Raw genomic sequence first — 15,071 nt, 5'->3', positions numbered from 1 at the left:
TTGGATACCGGTGTTTTTTTGGCGGTTGGTTTTCAATTAACCATACCTCTCAGAAATGGTCGACCTGATACTGCACAAGACTACAGTTCATTTACCCTCATACGTATTATCCTCATTCATTTCTGAAGTAATATCGGACGGTGATTCCCGGATGCTAAACAGGAAAGAAAAAAAAAGATTTAGCCGTGTAATAATTTCGATTATTACTGATTTTTATGTAATGAAAAAAAAAGATTTTTCTTTAAACTTTGTTATTACAAGCTTGTGGTTTTTATTTTTATCGTAATAAATTTATCTAATTTATACGACTTGTTTTCATAATTTACAATATCTTTTGCGCAATATTTGTTGAACTTCCTGTTTCCTTCGTGGTACGGGAAAAAAATCGTTTATGACTTTCATAGAAGAGACGGTATTAATGTAGTAGGCGATCTACCTCTGTAGTTAGTTCCTAGATGGCGCCAATTTTTAAAAAAAGTTATATTTATAATTTTATTTATTTATTTTCTTGTCAATAAAGCGTTACAGTGGCGCCATCTGAGAACTAACTAATTAATTACAGCGGTAGATCGCCAACTACATTAACGCCGAAGAGACACCTCCAGATATAGTTTATTAATAATACGTAAACTAAATGTGAATCGATCCTAAAATCTTCGAATGTAGTTAAAAATGGATTAGCCGTTCAAGGATGATACCTGACCAAATTGAAAGATTTTTATATTTTTATGTTAAATACTGAATTAATATATACATTATTGTATTTCAACAAATCCGCATGTTTTTCGAATCCATGACTTTCACATATTTTATTCCGAGCATACATATTACTACAAAACATGTTCTTATCACGATTAGTTTAGACTGTACATGTATTTCGTCATTTAAATGTATTTGTTTTGGGGAAAAGGTAATTTTTTTGTTATTTAAGTTTGTTTATATACAAATAACAGTGTGTAGATTGTATATTATTGGTCGATGGATGTATTGTAACCGTGTATAAACGTATTCTAGTCGATTTATTAAAAAAAAAAATTGCCGATTTCAGAAATATTTTTGAGCTATTCCGTATTTGTTGTAGTGCATATGGATTATGATGCAGTTCACCTTTTCTACTGGTTAAACCGCATATTTTTCTGATGTATTTGTGGAAACGCCGATGATGACGATCGGCGGCCGCATTCGGTCTCCTTCCTTCTGCCAAATGTAATATCTGAGATTTTATAAATAGAAATTTAATTTATTTTATTTTACTTTTGGCTGATGTGGATTTTTTGCTTAAAAGCATCCCCCTCGATCCCATCTTCTCTTTCTATTCTGTCATTTTATCTATCTATCTCTTTCATCTGTGTAGTTTTTATGTGTGTTTTTACGACGGAATGTCGATGTTAATAATTGTGTAGTTAATCAGTTTCCTTCTTCGTTTAATTATTTTTGTATATTGCTGCTTGTTAAAATCATTATAGTACGTTTTCAGTTTTTCTAAAATTTTGATTTTTTTTATAAGACTTCTATTGTTGAAACTAATGGAAAAAAATTAAATATTTAAAGATCTACTCTAAAAGAAGAGTAATTAATCCGAGACTAAAGATTTATTTTATTTAGTATTTAACTAAAATTTATACAAATGTTCTTAAAAGTAGACAATCACATCTTCGAACTCAATTATTTTATTTAATATTATTTTTAAAATATTAATTAATAAAATAAAAATTAAAAATTGTTCTTTTTAAATTAGAACTTTTAAAAAAGATGAGTCAATTGAAAACAACTACAGGGAATTTATTGGCACCGATTTCAAAATGTCGAGATTTAAAGAAGAATAAAAGAACTATATATAAATCTTTTTGAAGTCGATGGTGTCTGTTTAAAAGTTAATTTAACTTTACACATAGATAAGCTTATAAAATTAAAAACCGGCACGCTATTCGCAAAAAAAAATAAATAAATAAAAAGGTCAGGAACATTTAAATCTCGATAAAAATAAGAAAAAGAATGTGCAATAAATTGCATAAAAATGTTTCTACCGATCGAATGCTCTAAGTTTCTCGGAAAACAACGAATTTTATCATTTATGTTATTCTGAATTTACTGATTGTATTTCTCGAATTTATGTATTAAAATACTTAGAATAACAGAATGAATAAAGGTTATACTTTCTTATGTCTTAGCCTTCTAGTACTAAGCGGATAAGAGAACTAAACTAATATCTTTAAATTGTATGTAAATGATGTTATTTTTTATTTAAAAAGTCTTCCGCTTAATTTATTTGGAAAAAACTTGGAATGGAACCATCCAAGGAATTTCCTTTACAAATTAAAAAAAAGATAATTGATAAGTCTGTTAAATGTCATTTAATAATTAATACGTATGTCACATTTGTTGGTATAAATAACGTATGTTACTGAATGCACAGAAATTATTTTTCTAGGATTTTTTTTTTTGTGTAATAATTAATTTTGTAGGAAAATAATTATTTTAATGTATTAAAAGTTAATATATGCTCAATTAAGTAGTGCCATTCGCACATATGAAAAATAATTTTAAATTTCTTAATTGTTGCTAGAAGTAAATCTTTCTTAATTGTTGTAAGAAGTGTACTAGAATTCGAAACTCATTTTTACTTCCTTGTACGAAGTAAAGGAATTATTGTGATCGCGAAAAATTTCGGTTTTCATATTTCAACGGAGATATCCATTTTGACCATCCCTGATTCCATTTTGATTAGTTCCGGCATGACGTCTGTACGTACGTATGTATCTCGCATAACTCAAAAAACGATAAGCCGTAAGTAGTTGAAATTTAGGATTTAGGACTGTTGTAACATTTTGTTGTGCACCTTTCCGTTTGCTTGCAATCGACTGAACCAAAAGTGTCCTAAAAAGCCCAAAATCCAAGAAAAAATTGGATTTTAGACTTTTTCTTACTTGCAGTAATAAATAAGCCCTCATTGAGAACTTTTCAACCATATAATAAGTGACAACGATTGTAATAAGTGGTACTTATTTTCACTGGTTCCAGATTTATAGCCAAATAATATTTTTATTAATGAAGTATTTGCATCATAGGGAAGGCACATCGGTTCGAATGAGATTTCATCTTTTTTTTCTAACTTTTTATTTAAATTTAAATATATTAATTACTAGCAGATCCGGCAATGCTTCGCTATTGCTAGATTTGAGTATATATAAATATATATAGATTAAATGAACACAATTGAAAGTTTGATTAACAATATGAACATTATGGAACTTCACAAAATGTAACCTCTTTTTTTCTCCTCCTTTCCCCATTTTCCTTTTATTATTTTCCTTTTTCCATTATCATTTTTACCATATTCCCTTTCCCCGTTTCCCCTTTCCCTTACCTAATCTACCCCTTTTCCTTTCTTCCCGCATATCTCGTTCACTTATTTCCCTTTTCCCATTCATATTTTCCCCTTTTCTTTTTTCCTTCTTCCCTTTTACCTTTTTCGATTTTTCCCGTGTCCCCCCCCCCCGCGCGTAAATCGGTTCAGTAGTTTTTTAGTCTATAGCGGATACACATATCGGAAACATTGAAATGGAATCGTAAAATATCTAGTATACCGTTTGTTGCTTTTACGTCCAACGGATAGCACTGTTTTTTTAAAAAAAGCATATTTTTACTTGTCACATCAGGTCAGGTGTGACATCTTAGGTATATAAATATTAGGTATATAAAAACACGCGCTTATTTGAATGCAACGTTGTGTCAAAATTTCAAAGTAATCCGTGAAGAACTTTCGGAGATTTAACATTTTGAACAAACGAAGATTTACATTTTTATTTATATAGATTATTTAACTTCTGATTGTAAAAAAAATTACGATAAATAACAATTCACTAATAGTAAAAAATTAAAGTATGAAAAAATATCAGAAGTTATTAATGAAATAAAATTTTGTATACTTCTCATTTAAAAAAAATGTCTACATGTAATTTAATAGCCGTACAAGGAAGTTATGTGGTCCCCACATCAGAGTTTTTTAAATTTAAATATATTGATTTGTTAATAATTATTAACGTCCGATTGTAAAAAAATACGATAAATAATAATTCAATAATAACAAAAAAAAGAAACAATATCAGAAGTTATTAATGAAATAAAATTTTATGTACTTTTCATTTTTTTTAAATGTTTACGTGTAATTTAATAAGCGTACAAGGAAGCCATGTGGTGCACACATTAGATATTTTGTCTTATTGAAAATAATCATACTGGCACGATAAATTATCATTTTAACAATTTATTAAAAATTGATTCGTCATCGTTTACATCTTTTTTTTTTACAGTTATACGTTAAATAATAAACTCATAATATTAAAGATGAGTGTGTAAAGATGAGTGCGATTTTGTTATTTATATGTCGGTATTTTGGACAGTGATCGTTTTGTAAAATAGGTGGGTGTTTGATTTCGGTCTGTTTTTTTTGGCCGGCGATTGTAAGCCGTCTGTCGTTTGACGGTTCGAGGTCGTTTAACGACGTGGGTTTTTATTTTTAGATCATTCCGTGTACCTGAAGCTTGTAGGCTGATATACTCGTGTCGATACCTCCATCCTGTTTTAAACTATCCACTTCATTTCGACATTTATTTCGTTGTGCGCCTTGACTCCGATTTATTTTAGTTTAAATAATTTGGCGGTGATATTCTTCATTAATTAAATTGTGTTATTTTCAGTTAATTATATTATTTTTGAAATCACTTTACAGGTGATGTTCAATGGACTTCTGCTTTATTAAAGCAGAAGTATTTGAGATTTTAAAGCAAATGTATTTTAACTATAAAATCTAAAATACGGAAGTTTATCGTGTAATTATGTAAATTTTGTTTTAATATAAACAAAAGTTACATATAAACGTAGGTTGATTAAGTTTTTCAAATGCATCACTGAATTGCTTTTTCTCAAATTCTTTATACAAGAATTTGAGTACGATAATAATCTATTATTGTCGTTTCTCAAAATTGATTTTTTGACGGTCATAATTATTAATATTTATATTACGTATCGATTAAACGACAAATTTTAAATGAATAATAAAATACAGAAATGTAAATAACTTAAAATATATTAATAAGCTGATTAAAATAAATTATCAAATCCCTTTTCAGTCTGATGAAAAATCTATAGATCGATTATGAAGTAGCAGTCAGTGACGCATCTTCATGGTTAGTCCAGTGATTTCTTTTCCGATGAATTTCATTCTTAATAACAGACTTCAGAATTACAGGGGGAAAAACCAGGCCTTTTCTTTTACTAACTTGACTTTACGCCCACCTTAAACGCATGGAAAAGAAAAATTATAATAATACCTTCATCTTTATTCATTGTCCTCACTTGATGGTCAGTCTTTTGGGACCTATAATTTTGCGTTTAAAAAGTGTGGTTAACTTTTCTCGCCGTTGTTTGTTTTGGGGTAACTTTACAAAAAATAAAAAAATATATACAGTCAGCGTTTCGTTTTAACGAGTAACAGCCCATAATGGGTATTATGACGTCTATGTTATTATTGCTGTTTCGTTACTGTTTCATGTAAAAGTTATTTAATATATATATATATATAACATTTTTAGTTGAATACCGCTACGTCTCTTTTAAAATAATGTTTATTATATACATGATCATTTTCTTATTAGGCTTACCAAAACGAACAGTTTTTCTTTATAACGTTTTTCTTTAACCCGTATGTCGGGTAGAAGACCCGACATGAGTATATAAGCCGCTACCAGTAGTGACATAATCGTTTTTTTTTTGTTTTTAATAACAAGCGTCCCTTACCGGAAGTGTTATGGGAAGAGAGAAACGGAGTCATTTCCCGTTGCCTTCTTCACTGAGCCAAATATACATACTATTCATATCAACGTATCATGTAAGTCATTTATTCCTGATTTTTTTAAACCTTTTTTTATTACTACATTATTTGTGATTTTGTTTATTTATGTGTTTACTAATAAAATTGTCGAAAATACTTCGTTTTATTGCCAAATTTAACAACTTCCGTTAGGTAAGGCATGTAAAAAAAATAGGAAAAATTCCGTAAAATTGAATGAACTACTTTTCCACCCTCTCAATTTTCCGTATCATTTTAAAAATGGTGTCCAAATTTGACGAAAAATATTTTTTTCGTTTTAAAGAAAAACTAGACGTTTTACAAAAAACAGCTGTAAATAAAAGTTGTAGAGCTTTTTAAAACAAAACTTTTAAGCCCTGCCCTATGTCAATAGATTCATAAATAAACTAGTTATTGCAAAAATACCGCTAAAAAAATATTTTTTTTTAGGAAAATTCCAGAATATGTAGTCCTTGGCGAGTAGAATAAGGACCTTTTATGACTTTTTCAAAATATTCAATAGTTTTTGCAAGCATCGAGTTTTAAAAAAAATATATTTTCTTAAAATTAGAATAACTCGTATTGTAATGTACCTACCTGGCCCATCCGGGGCTTAAAATTTTCTTTAAGAGTTCTACTAACCTGTGCAAATAGTGTGCGTATTGCAAAACAATATGCGAAAAATATGCGTATTATAAATATGCGAAAAATCGACCAAAACATTGACTTAATTTTCGGCTCGGAAAACTTAAATTATTTTTTAAATTTGGAAATCCATCTAAATTTCATTATTGCCATTCGATTACTGCCATTTGTTCTACGAATTTTCAAAAACTTTTGCTGTACGACCTGCTGGAGCCAAGATAATTTTGTTTCAAAAAATTTCTACGACCTCATTTGTCAGTATTAAGGTCTGAAATTTGCACACGTTATACTCGAATATTTGTACTTTAATATAAAAATTATTCCGCAGCGATCGATTTGGTTTTCTTCACTATAAGCTAAATTACGTTGGACCCCGTAAAATACTTATTCTATTCGGCACGTTGATGCGCATAATTGCGGGGGGGGGGGGGATAGACTTCGACTTGGCGTCCTCAGCTAGTCTGCCAACCGACGAGTCGTATTCTCTCTCCGTCCACCACTAAAAAACTATTGAATATTTTGAAAAAGTCAAAAAAGGTCCTTATTCTTCTCGCCAATAATACATATTCTGGAATTTTCGTAAAAAAAAAAAAATTTTTTTTTTCATTTTAAAGATACTAATAATTGAAGAAAATTTTATTTTTAGCGGTATTTTTGCAATAACTAGTTTATTTGTTGATCTGTTGACATCGGGCAGGGCTTAAAAGTTGTGTTTTAAAAAGCTCTACAACTTTTATTTAAACCTGTTTTTTTAGAGAAAAACTTCTAGTTTTTCTTTAAAACGAAAAAAATGTTTTTCGTCAAATTTGGACACCATTTTTAAAATGATGCCCAAAATTGAGAGGGTGGAAAAGTAGTTCATTCAATTCCACGTAATTTTTCCTATATTTTACATGTCCTAACGGACGTTAATTTGTAAAAATTTAATTTGATTGGCGTACTTAATAGTTATCTTACTAAAGTAATTTTGAATAGTTTGGAAAGATATGTTGAAACCAAAAGAAATTATTTTTCTGGATATTATCATATAAAAATATATGAAGGTAAATAGGAAATTTTAAGTACTATGCCATTACTGTTTAGTGGCTTCAGAAAAAGAACTATTTTGTAGTTTATATCCGAAACTTTCATCAGATGAAAAGAAATTTTAAAGTAATTTTTTTATTCCATCTTGAATCACTTCAACAAATGTCTCTGTGGCTAAATTTTCTATGCCAATTTTTTTGTTTTTTAACAAGGACTAGTTTATGTTTTGTATTGCTTTAATTTTTTTCTAATTGCGCACTATTAAAAACAAAATAAATAATGAAAAAAACTGAAGCATAAATGGTAAGTAAATCTTTTTCTTTTACTTTTTCTTTGTATACTTTTCTCTTTTACTTAAAGTGAAACGAAAAGATATTTTTAAAAATAAGATTATGATGCGTTACAAATGTGTCATCTATTCGTTCCTGTTAAACTAAATTCCCGTGTGGAATTTGTACGCTATTTGGTGTACCAGCTTCTGATGTGAAGAAACACCATAAAGCCACAGAATTACGAGAAGCCCACATCTCGGAATCTCCGTCTGTTAACAATATTTACTTCTTATCTTGGCTAATGCCCTTTACACTCACTAGTTTACCATCTGATGTTTGCCTTAAACACCGCTTCAACTTGGTAGAGTTATCTTGTTAATATTTGTCTTTTATTTTATTATTTTTATTAATACAATCTTACAAGTATGGCATTAATGATAACCGATTTATTTTCATTGCCTCTATAAGAGAGAGTAGATAGACTATGATGCAGCGTCTTAGTGGTCTTTTAACTAAAAATATAGTTCCGGTTTCTGTATTAACCATTACTTTTCTAGATAGGTATTACTGGTAAACATGGTCGAAACTGGGAAATTGTTGATCCAAAATCGATCAGATCGAACGAAGACGTGAAAATATTAGTCGATATAAAATTAATCGGACATGTTTTGAATGTTTTAAACCGATGTAAATTCGAGTTACATTAAAAAACACAAAATACGCAGTTTATTTTTCCTTAGTTATAGATATTTAACTTTAAACTTATATGGAATATATAAAGCGACTAGTGTCGCTTTACTTTAAAACGGTATCGTATCTAGTTTATTGTCCGATAAATGTTTGGTTTATTATTGATATTAATGTTATCAATATTTTTATTATTATTCTTATTTAGTTTTTACTTGCATAGCCTAAATTTCAGGATTAAAATTGTATTTCTGGGTTAATCAACCGGAAACCTCGTGAAATTTTTTTTACAGATTTTTCGAAGAAAAGTACGGAATTACTTTCGATCGCAGGATGGGATTGATGGAGGGATGAAAATGAATTTTATTTACGTTTTGAGGTTTGAGGAGTGCGAAAATCTTATTCACTTAGAATGTAATTTCCTTTTATATATATATATATATATATATATATATAGAGAGAGAGAGAGAGAGAGAAAAAAAAAAATCTGTTGCTCAAAATTCTCCAAAACTATTTTTCAGTTTCATTGAAATTTAGATATGCTTTAGTAGTGTATCTGAAGTTGTGCATGTGAAAATTTGATAAAATTGGTTGGGTCGTTCCTGAGTAACGTTCAATTTAAGGTAGACAACAGACAACGTAACCTCCATTTAAGTTATTTTTGTTGATCGCATGCTGGAATTGGGGGTGAATATGAATTTGTTTGCGTTTTGAGGAATGAGGATTATGAAAACACCATTCACGTATAATATTTTGTGGCTCGAAAATCTCCAAAACTACTACATAAAATTTATTGAAATTTAGTAATCCTGTAGTAATGTATCTGAAGTTGTTCATTCGAATGAAGATTCCTTAAGTTGTTCTTGAGTTATGCTCGATTGTTACAAAATTTTTTAACTTTTGTGGTTCGAAAACTTCCAGAACTATTGGATTAATTTTATTGAAATTTAGATATGCTATAATAATGTATCTAAAATTATGTATGGAAAAATTTGATGAGCAGTTCTTCAGTTACGCTCAATTTAAGGTCGACGACAGACAACACAACCTGTATTTCAGGTTATGTTGACTTTTTATTATTAGTGTATTTTTCACAAGCGCTTATACAGGAATCACAGTGGTGAGTTTAAACTTTATGCTTATGTGTAGGGTCTACTAGTTACTTTTAATTATGTCTTCAAATTACGGTTACAATAATTTAATTTTCTTAAGACATAAAATAAATGTTAATGTTAAATAAAAAATTAAAAATGAAAATTTTTGACAAGTGTAAAGGTGACAAGACGAACTTAAATGGTTCAAAAACTTTAAAGAGGACCTAAGGGTAACAAACATAATGTGACAGATTTAAAAGACAAAAGAGTGCTTAGGAAAAAATCTTAGAATTCAAAGGGATCCAGGAGAAGAAAGAATGCGCTAATCTAAAGTAGTCTGAAGAAAGAAGGAAGCGGCACATTCAAAGAAAGAAGTATTGGAGAACTAAAAAACTATCCTGAACTACTCTATACGGTCCTACAGTGACCGGTGTAGGAAAAATGTATGTATTTCTTTTACTTTTCTCATTTAATTTATGTTGTTTCATACGCAAGATATTATATAAAATAATATAACGAAAAGTAGTCGCTGTTCTTGCCCAGAACTACGCAAGATTTTGTTTTTTTGCTGATGAATAAATTCACCGCAGAAGCTTACAAAAATCTTGTACGTTGGAATATGAAAATGGAAATTTGCAGCGTATGAAAAATTCTATGCCTGACCAAGATTCGAACGCAGGACTTCCTGATGAAAGACGAAACGCTACCACTCCGCCACGGAGATCGGCGTTTTTCGTTTAAACTATTTTATTGGCAAATTTCCAGCTGGCTATGCAGTGCAGTGTTTTTCCCCTGTTGTAGATAATCACATAATAGCATTCACCTTTCTTCCGTATTCATTTGTTTACAGCACTTGTGGTGTAACGGAGAGGGGCGATCGGACGTTTTCTTTCATTAGCATTAAAGCGACGTTCAAGGTCCAATGTGTGCTAACTTTCTTTCTTTAACGGGAAGTAGCCAAATTAAAATTCTCTCGGTTTAAGGCCAACCTTTACAAATTATAATGACACGTACATTTATATTATACGTATGTTCTTAATATAATTCGCGATGGAAAAAAAACCGTATGTATGAACACGTTTATCCTCGCGACTTATTACATCGAAATGAGGTCATTAAATGTTTTTTTATGCGATTGAATACCTTACTGTTAATTGGAGGTTGTACAAATATATTTTTCGCTAATTCCTAGCAATTTTCGACGCGTATTCTTGAATCCTCCTCGTTAGGGTAAAATGAGGTCATTTTGAAAGAGTGTATGTTGAATTTTTTTAAACGCTCGAATATTTCGGCGTACTTATCTTTGCTCATTGAAACAATGTTATCTTTTATGTATATTCGTATTTTTGGGAGGAGAAAGAGATAAAAACATTTTTAAATTAAAAGTAGCTGTAATCTATTTGTTAAAAAATTATATTGTTCCTGACTAATGTCTTGACTTACATCCTATATATAGAGAAATGGCTTATATTCAAATAATGATTGTTATGCCGGATTCGCGTAACCTATTTGTTTCATTTCGTGTATTATTATACAAGAAATACCATTCGGTGGACCTCTGTAACTGAGTGGTAGCGTTTCTACCTTTCATCCTGGGTTTGAATCTCAATCTGGCGGCTTAATTACTTAATTATTTATTCTTTTCATATGTCTGATTACTTTCTTCTCCTGCCCAAATTCACTTTTGTTACTTGATAATAAACGAATTAGTAAATATATTTGAATTAAATTGTTTGAGAAGTTAAGATTATTACATTTATAAATTCATTGGTGATTTTTTCGTAATATTTTGTGATAAGATTGTTTTCCTCTTTGTTTTTAATTTAATTAAAAATTGCTGTTTAAAACTTTTGTTTAAAATATCTGTATGTATGTTCCTGTATTACCACCGGGTTAGTCTAGTAGGTGATCTTGTCATCGCAAATCAGCTGATTTCGAGATCGAGAGTTCTAAGGTTCAAATCTTAGTAAAGACGTTACTTTTATACGGATTTGAATGCTTAATCTCGGATACCGGTGTTCTTTGCTGGTTGGTTTTCAATTAACCACATTGGGAAGGCAACGGCAAACCATCCGTAAAACCTGCCAGGAAAATTCCAAGTTCGCCAAGGATCGAACACGACTGAATGGGTAATTATATTATTTATAGGCCCGTGTACGTGTAATTGAATTTATTGCAAATAGTCCAATAACTATCCAAAATTTTTTTTAAATACAAAATAATGAACTCTAAAAATTAAAACAAAATCTAGTGATTGTTCGCGATCGATGTAATCAATTTACTCATTTGTATTCATCGTCGATTCAGTTGACTATAAAGCTTAACATGCCAAATAAAAAAATCATATAGTTTTTAGAGAAAACTTAACATAAAGTTTTCTTAGGACCCGTCTCCTGATGAACTCACTCTAATACCACCACAATATTAATTTTTTCAGTAGTATTGAACTGATATATTTGGTCGGTCACTCTATATAAACGTCAGTTATATATTACTAGTCATATTCCGTTCCTTTTTGTAACAGGGTTTTCTGTGGGCGAAAATTAAACTCTACCCCTTTTGGTTGCGGGGTGGGGAGGTGAGCTTTAGGCTTTATACCTTTCAGAAAACCAGAAAAATTGGTGTATTTATTTGAAGTAGTATTGATGGTTGATCATTATTGTATTATAATGTGGTTCTCGTTTAACTCAGTTAAGTTCCGGAAAATAGTGACGTTAGCCGATCTTATCAGGTTTTCCTAATTATAAAAAAAAAAATTTGGTAGTTTAGATTATATTATTGTCTCGTTTCGTGTAAATTGCGTCATAAATCTTTTATTCTGATCTGTACAAAATAATACATTTATACATAACGTCATTTACCTGGGTAAATCAAGGAAAACCATGGTAAAATCTTGACCGATGCAGCATCACAGAATGTAAAATTAGTTATAAAATAAAAAAATAAATGCGATTAAAGTCCATATTAGTTATTTAAAATATAAACACATGAAATAATATTAAGGTAAATCTTGAAGATATTAAATATGAACAAATAATTCAGAATGCGTTAATGAAAATTATTTGAGCCCGTATTTATCTACACGTTAGGATACAGTAAAACTGAAGCATTATAAAGTCCTTTCTCGTAAGCTGAAGTATTTTGTGCAATTTATTTTAGGAATAAGTGATCAATTATCTTTTTTATCATAAATTGCACATAAATAAATATAAATGCAACGATAAATTTTTATTTTTTTAAATATCGGTCTAACAATTTGTACTTACGGGCGACAAACAATGATATATTACACTTAACACGGAATTATACGTAAGCATAATAAATATTTAATAATTATGACAAGCTTAGACGTTTTATTAAGGCGGTTTTATTTTGTTTTAATGAAAATCAGTTTGATCATCCCAGTAGAAATTTCATCCAATAAAACACCCAGAAATTCTCTTTAGACAATACAAATGCTATTATTATCATTTATGGGAATTTTATCAACGAGATTAGCTAGACTAACAAGTTAGTCACTTAATAAATACAATAAAACGATTTTATCTGTATTTAAAATTAGATGGTTGCAATACATCCAGTATAATGTAGAATTATCAAGTCTTTTTAAATAGATAATTTATAACAGTCTTCAAATATAGATATAGTTGTGTCATTTGTGAAGAGACTAACAATGAATGGTTCAAGATTTTGAGATAACATCATATAATTGTGAATAATATACGATATTAAACATGTTTTGATATTATTTTCAACAGTTAGATATTATTTACTTTAATACTATTTGTTACATGTTTCCTGTGGAACGGGATAAAATCCTACCAGAAAAATAAGATTTGTCAGTAGATTTTTTTTAAAGTTCTCTGCAGTGCAGCTAGTTTATTGCTTATTCATTAACTTCTTAGTAGTGTCTTAAACTTTCCCGGACCGCCCTTTCCGGTATAGAGCTTAGTTTTTCCTGTACAAAAATGTTCAACGCATCTTTAAAGCGAAATTCTGTATATAAAACCTCTATTCAGGCAGGTTTTCTTTTTTATCTCGGGATTTTGCACGCCGACTTTTACAAAACTTCATTAATCATTTTCTTTCTCATCGGATGCCGATGTGCAACCATATGTTTGTCTCTACGAAGAAGGCAATAGAAAACCATTCATCACTTTTCTTAATTAGCCCGGGATAGGATGGTTGTTATTCTTCAGAATGCCGTGTTCAGGAGCGCTTATGATCGATGTCGTATGTTGCTTGTAATGTTACGCTTACCGGTTTATTTAACTGTTAAAAATAATCTAAATCACAAAGTTCCCTGAACACTTGTTTGTATCGTGTATCCGTATTATCTTTCCTTTTTCCACTTGAGTATCTTCTTCTTTATATTGCGAATCTCATTAATCGAATATAGTTGTGTGCTTGGTATTTAATATAAATCACAAATTTTGGATGACCCTAATATTAATGGGACTATGGCGAGTCATAAAATCTGTTAATGATTTTATTATATAGTCAAAATCATTAAAATAAATTTTACTTTGCGCATATTCATTACGCAAGACACAAAAGTTATGTGCAACTATTCAACGATTCTTGGAATTACCGAGAAGAGAAATTATACGAGCGATACGGCACGGTAACGTACGGTAGTATTTGATTCGTGCGAAAATTTTGCATTTTTAAATTATTTTTTTGTCCCAACACGTGTGGTAGTGGGGAATTGACATGTACTCGACTGATGCATGGTCGAGAGTAGGGGAAAAGTTGTGTCGTAATGTGATGATTGCCGTTGTGTGCATTCGTTATTTGTTGTTCTCTCGTTGATCAGTGTACGACCGGTCGGCCGTCCTTTCTGTTGTCTATTGTTGTGTGTTCCTCTTATCGTTTACTTTTAACTTGAAGGTTTGTTTATATTTGTGATCAGTTTTATAAATCTCTATTAAAGCGTTCTCTGTTTTACGATAACGAATATTAACGGTTATGTTGCTGAAAGATGAGCTCGTGGTGGACGTCGTCGGCGGCGGCAGAGAAAGAAAAGAAGTCGAAGCCGATTGTAACGGAAACGAAGGCGGCTCGGCCCCTGGAGACGGTCGCATCAGCAGCGGTTCCAGTATGAAATCTTGCGATGAAGTGTCGGATACGGCTGGAGCTATGAGCAGTATCAGTGCTAGTGCAAGTGATATCGATTTATTATGCGTGTCTTGTAGAAACAATAAAACGGACGCTACCGGTTCATCGTATTACGATAATAGTTGTGAGCCTGCTTCTCTGAGACAGGCGGCACCGAACGAGTAAGTATTTTTTGTTCTTCGATTTTATTTAGTCAGGTTGAAGTTTTTTAATTGAATATTCTGTAATACTAACGACATTTTTATGATTGATGTATTGTCGGCTGTTTGAGTGTACAATTTTCTAAATACACACACAAACGCCTTTACCGCTATCGTAAGTGTCCATTTGTTACGATCCTATTGTGAGCATTAACACGGGTCAATGATTCACCATTAA

The 15,071-nt window shown here is 30.5% G+C and overlaps 1 protein-coding gene across 3 annotated transcripts in view; it reads left to right on the top strand.

Annotated features, from left to right (window-relative positions):
• The window catches only part of Nt5b (5' nucleotidase B), a 162,157-nt gene that overhangs the window by 63,888 nt on the left and 83,198 nt on the right, over positions 1-15,071 (top strand). The window contains exon 1 of one of the 3 annotated variants that reach the window (XM_075366063.1): positions 14,398-14,854. The exons of the other annotated variants lie outside the window; for them this stretch is intronic. Within the exon in view, the coding sequence (XP_075222178.1) occupies positions 14,544-14,854 (311 nt within the window). The 5' untranslated portion in view covers positions 14,398-14,543. Of the gene's footprint in view, positions 1-14,397; positions 14,855-15,071 lie in introns of those variants that run through there. 3 annotated transcript variants of the gene reach the window in all.

Source organism: Lycorma delicatula, chromosome 5 (genome assembly GCF_047948215.1).
Source record: "Lycorma delicatula isolate Av1 chromosome 5, ASM4794821v1, whole genome shotgun sequence".
Classification (NCBI taxonomy): Eukaryota; Metazoa; Arthropoda; class Insecta; order Hemiptera; family Fulgoridae; genus Lycorma; species Lycorma delicatula.
This window is presented reverse-complemented; position numbering and strand designations above follow the sequence as displayed.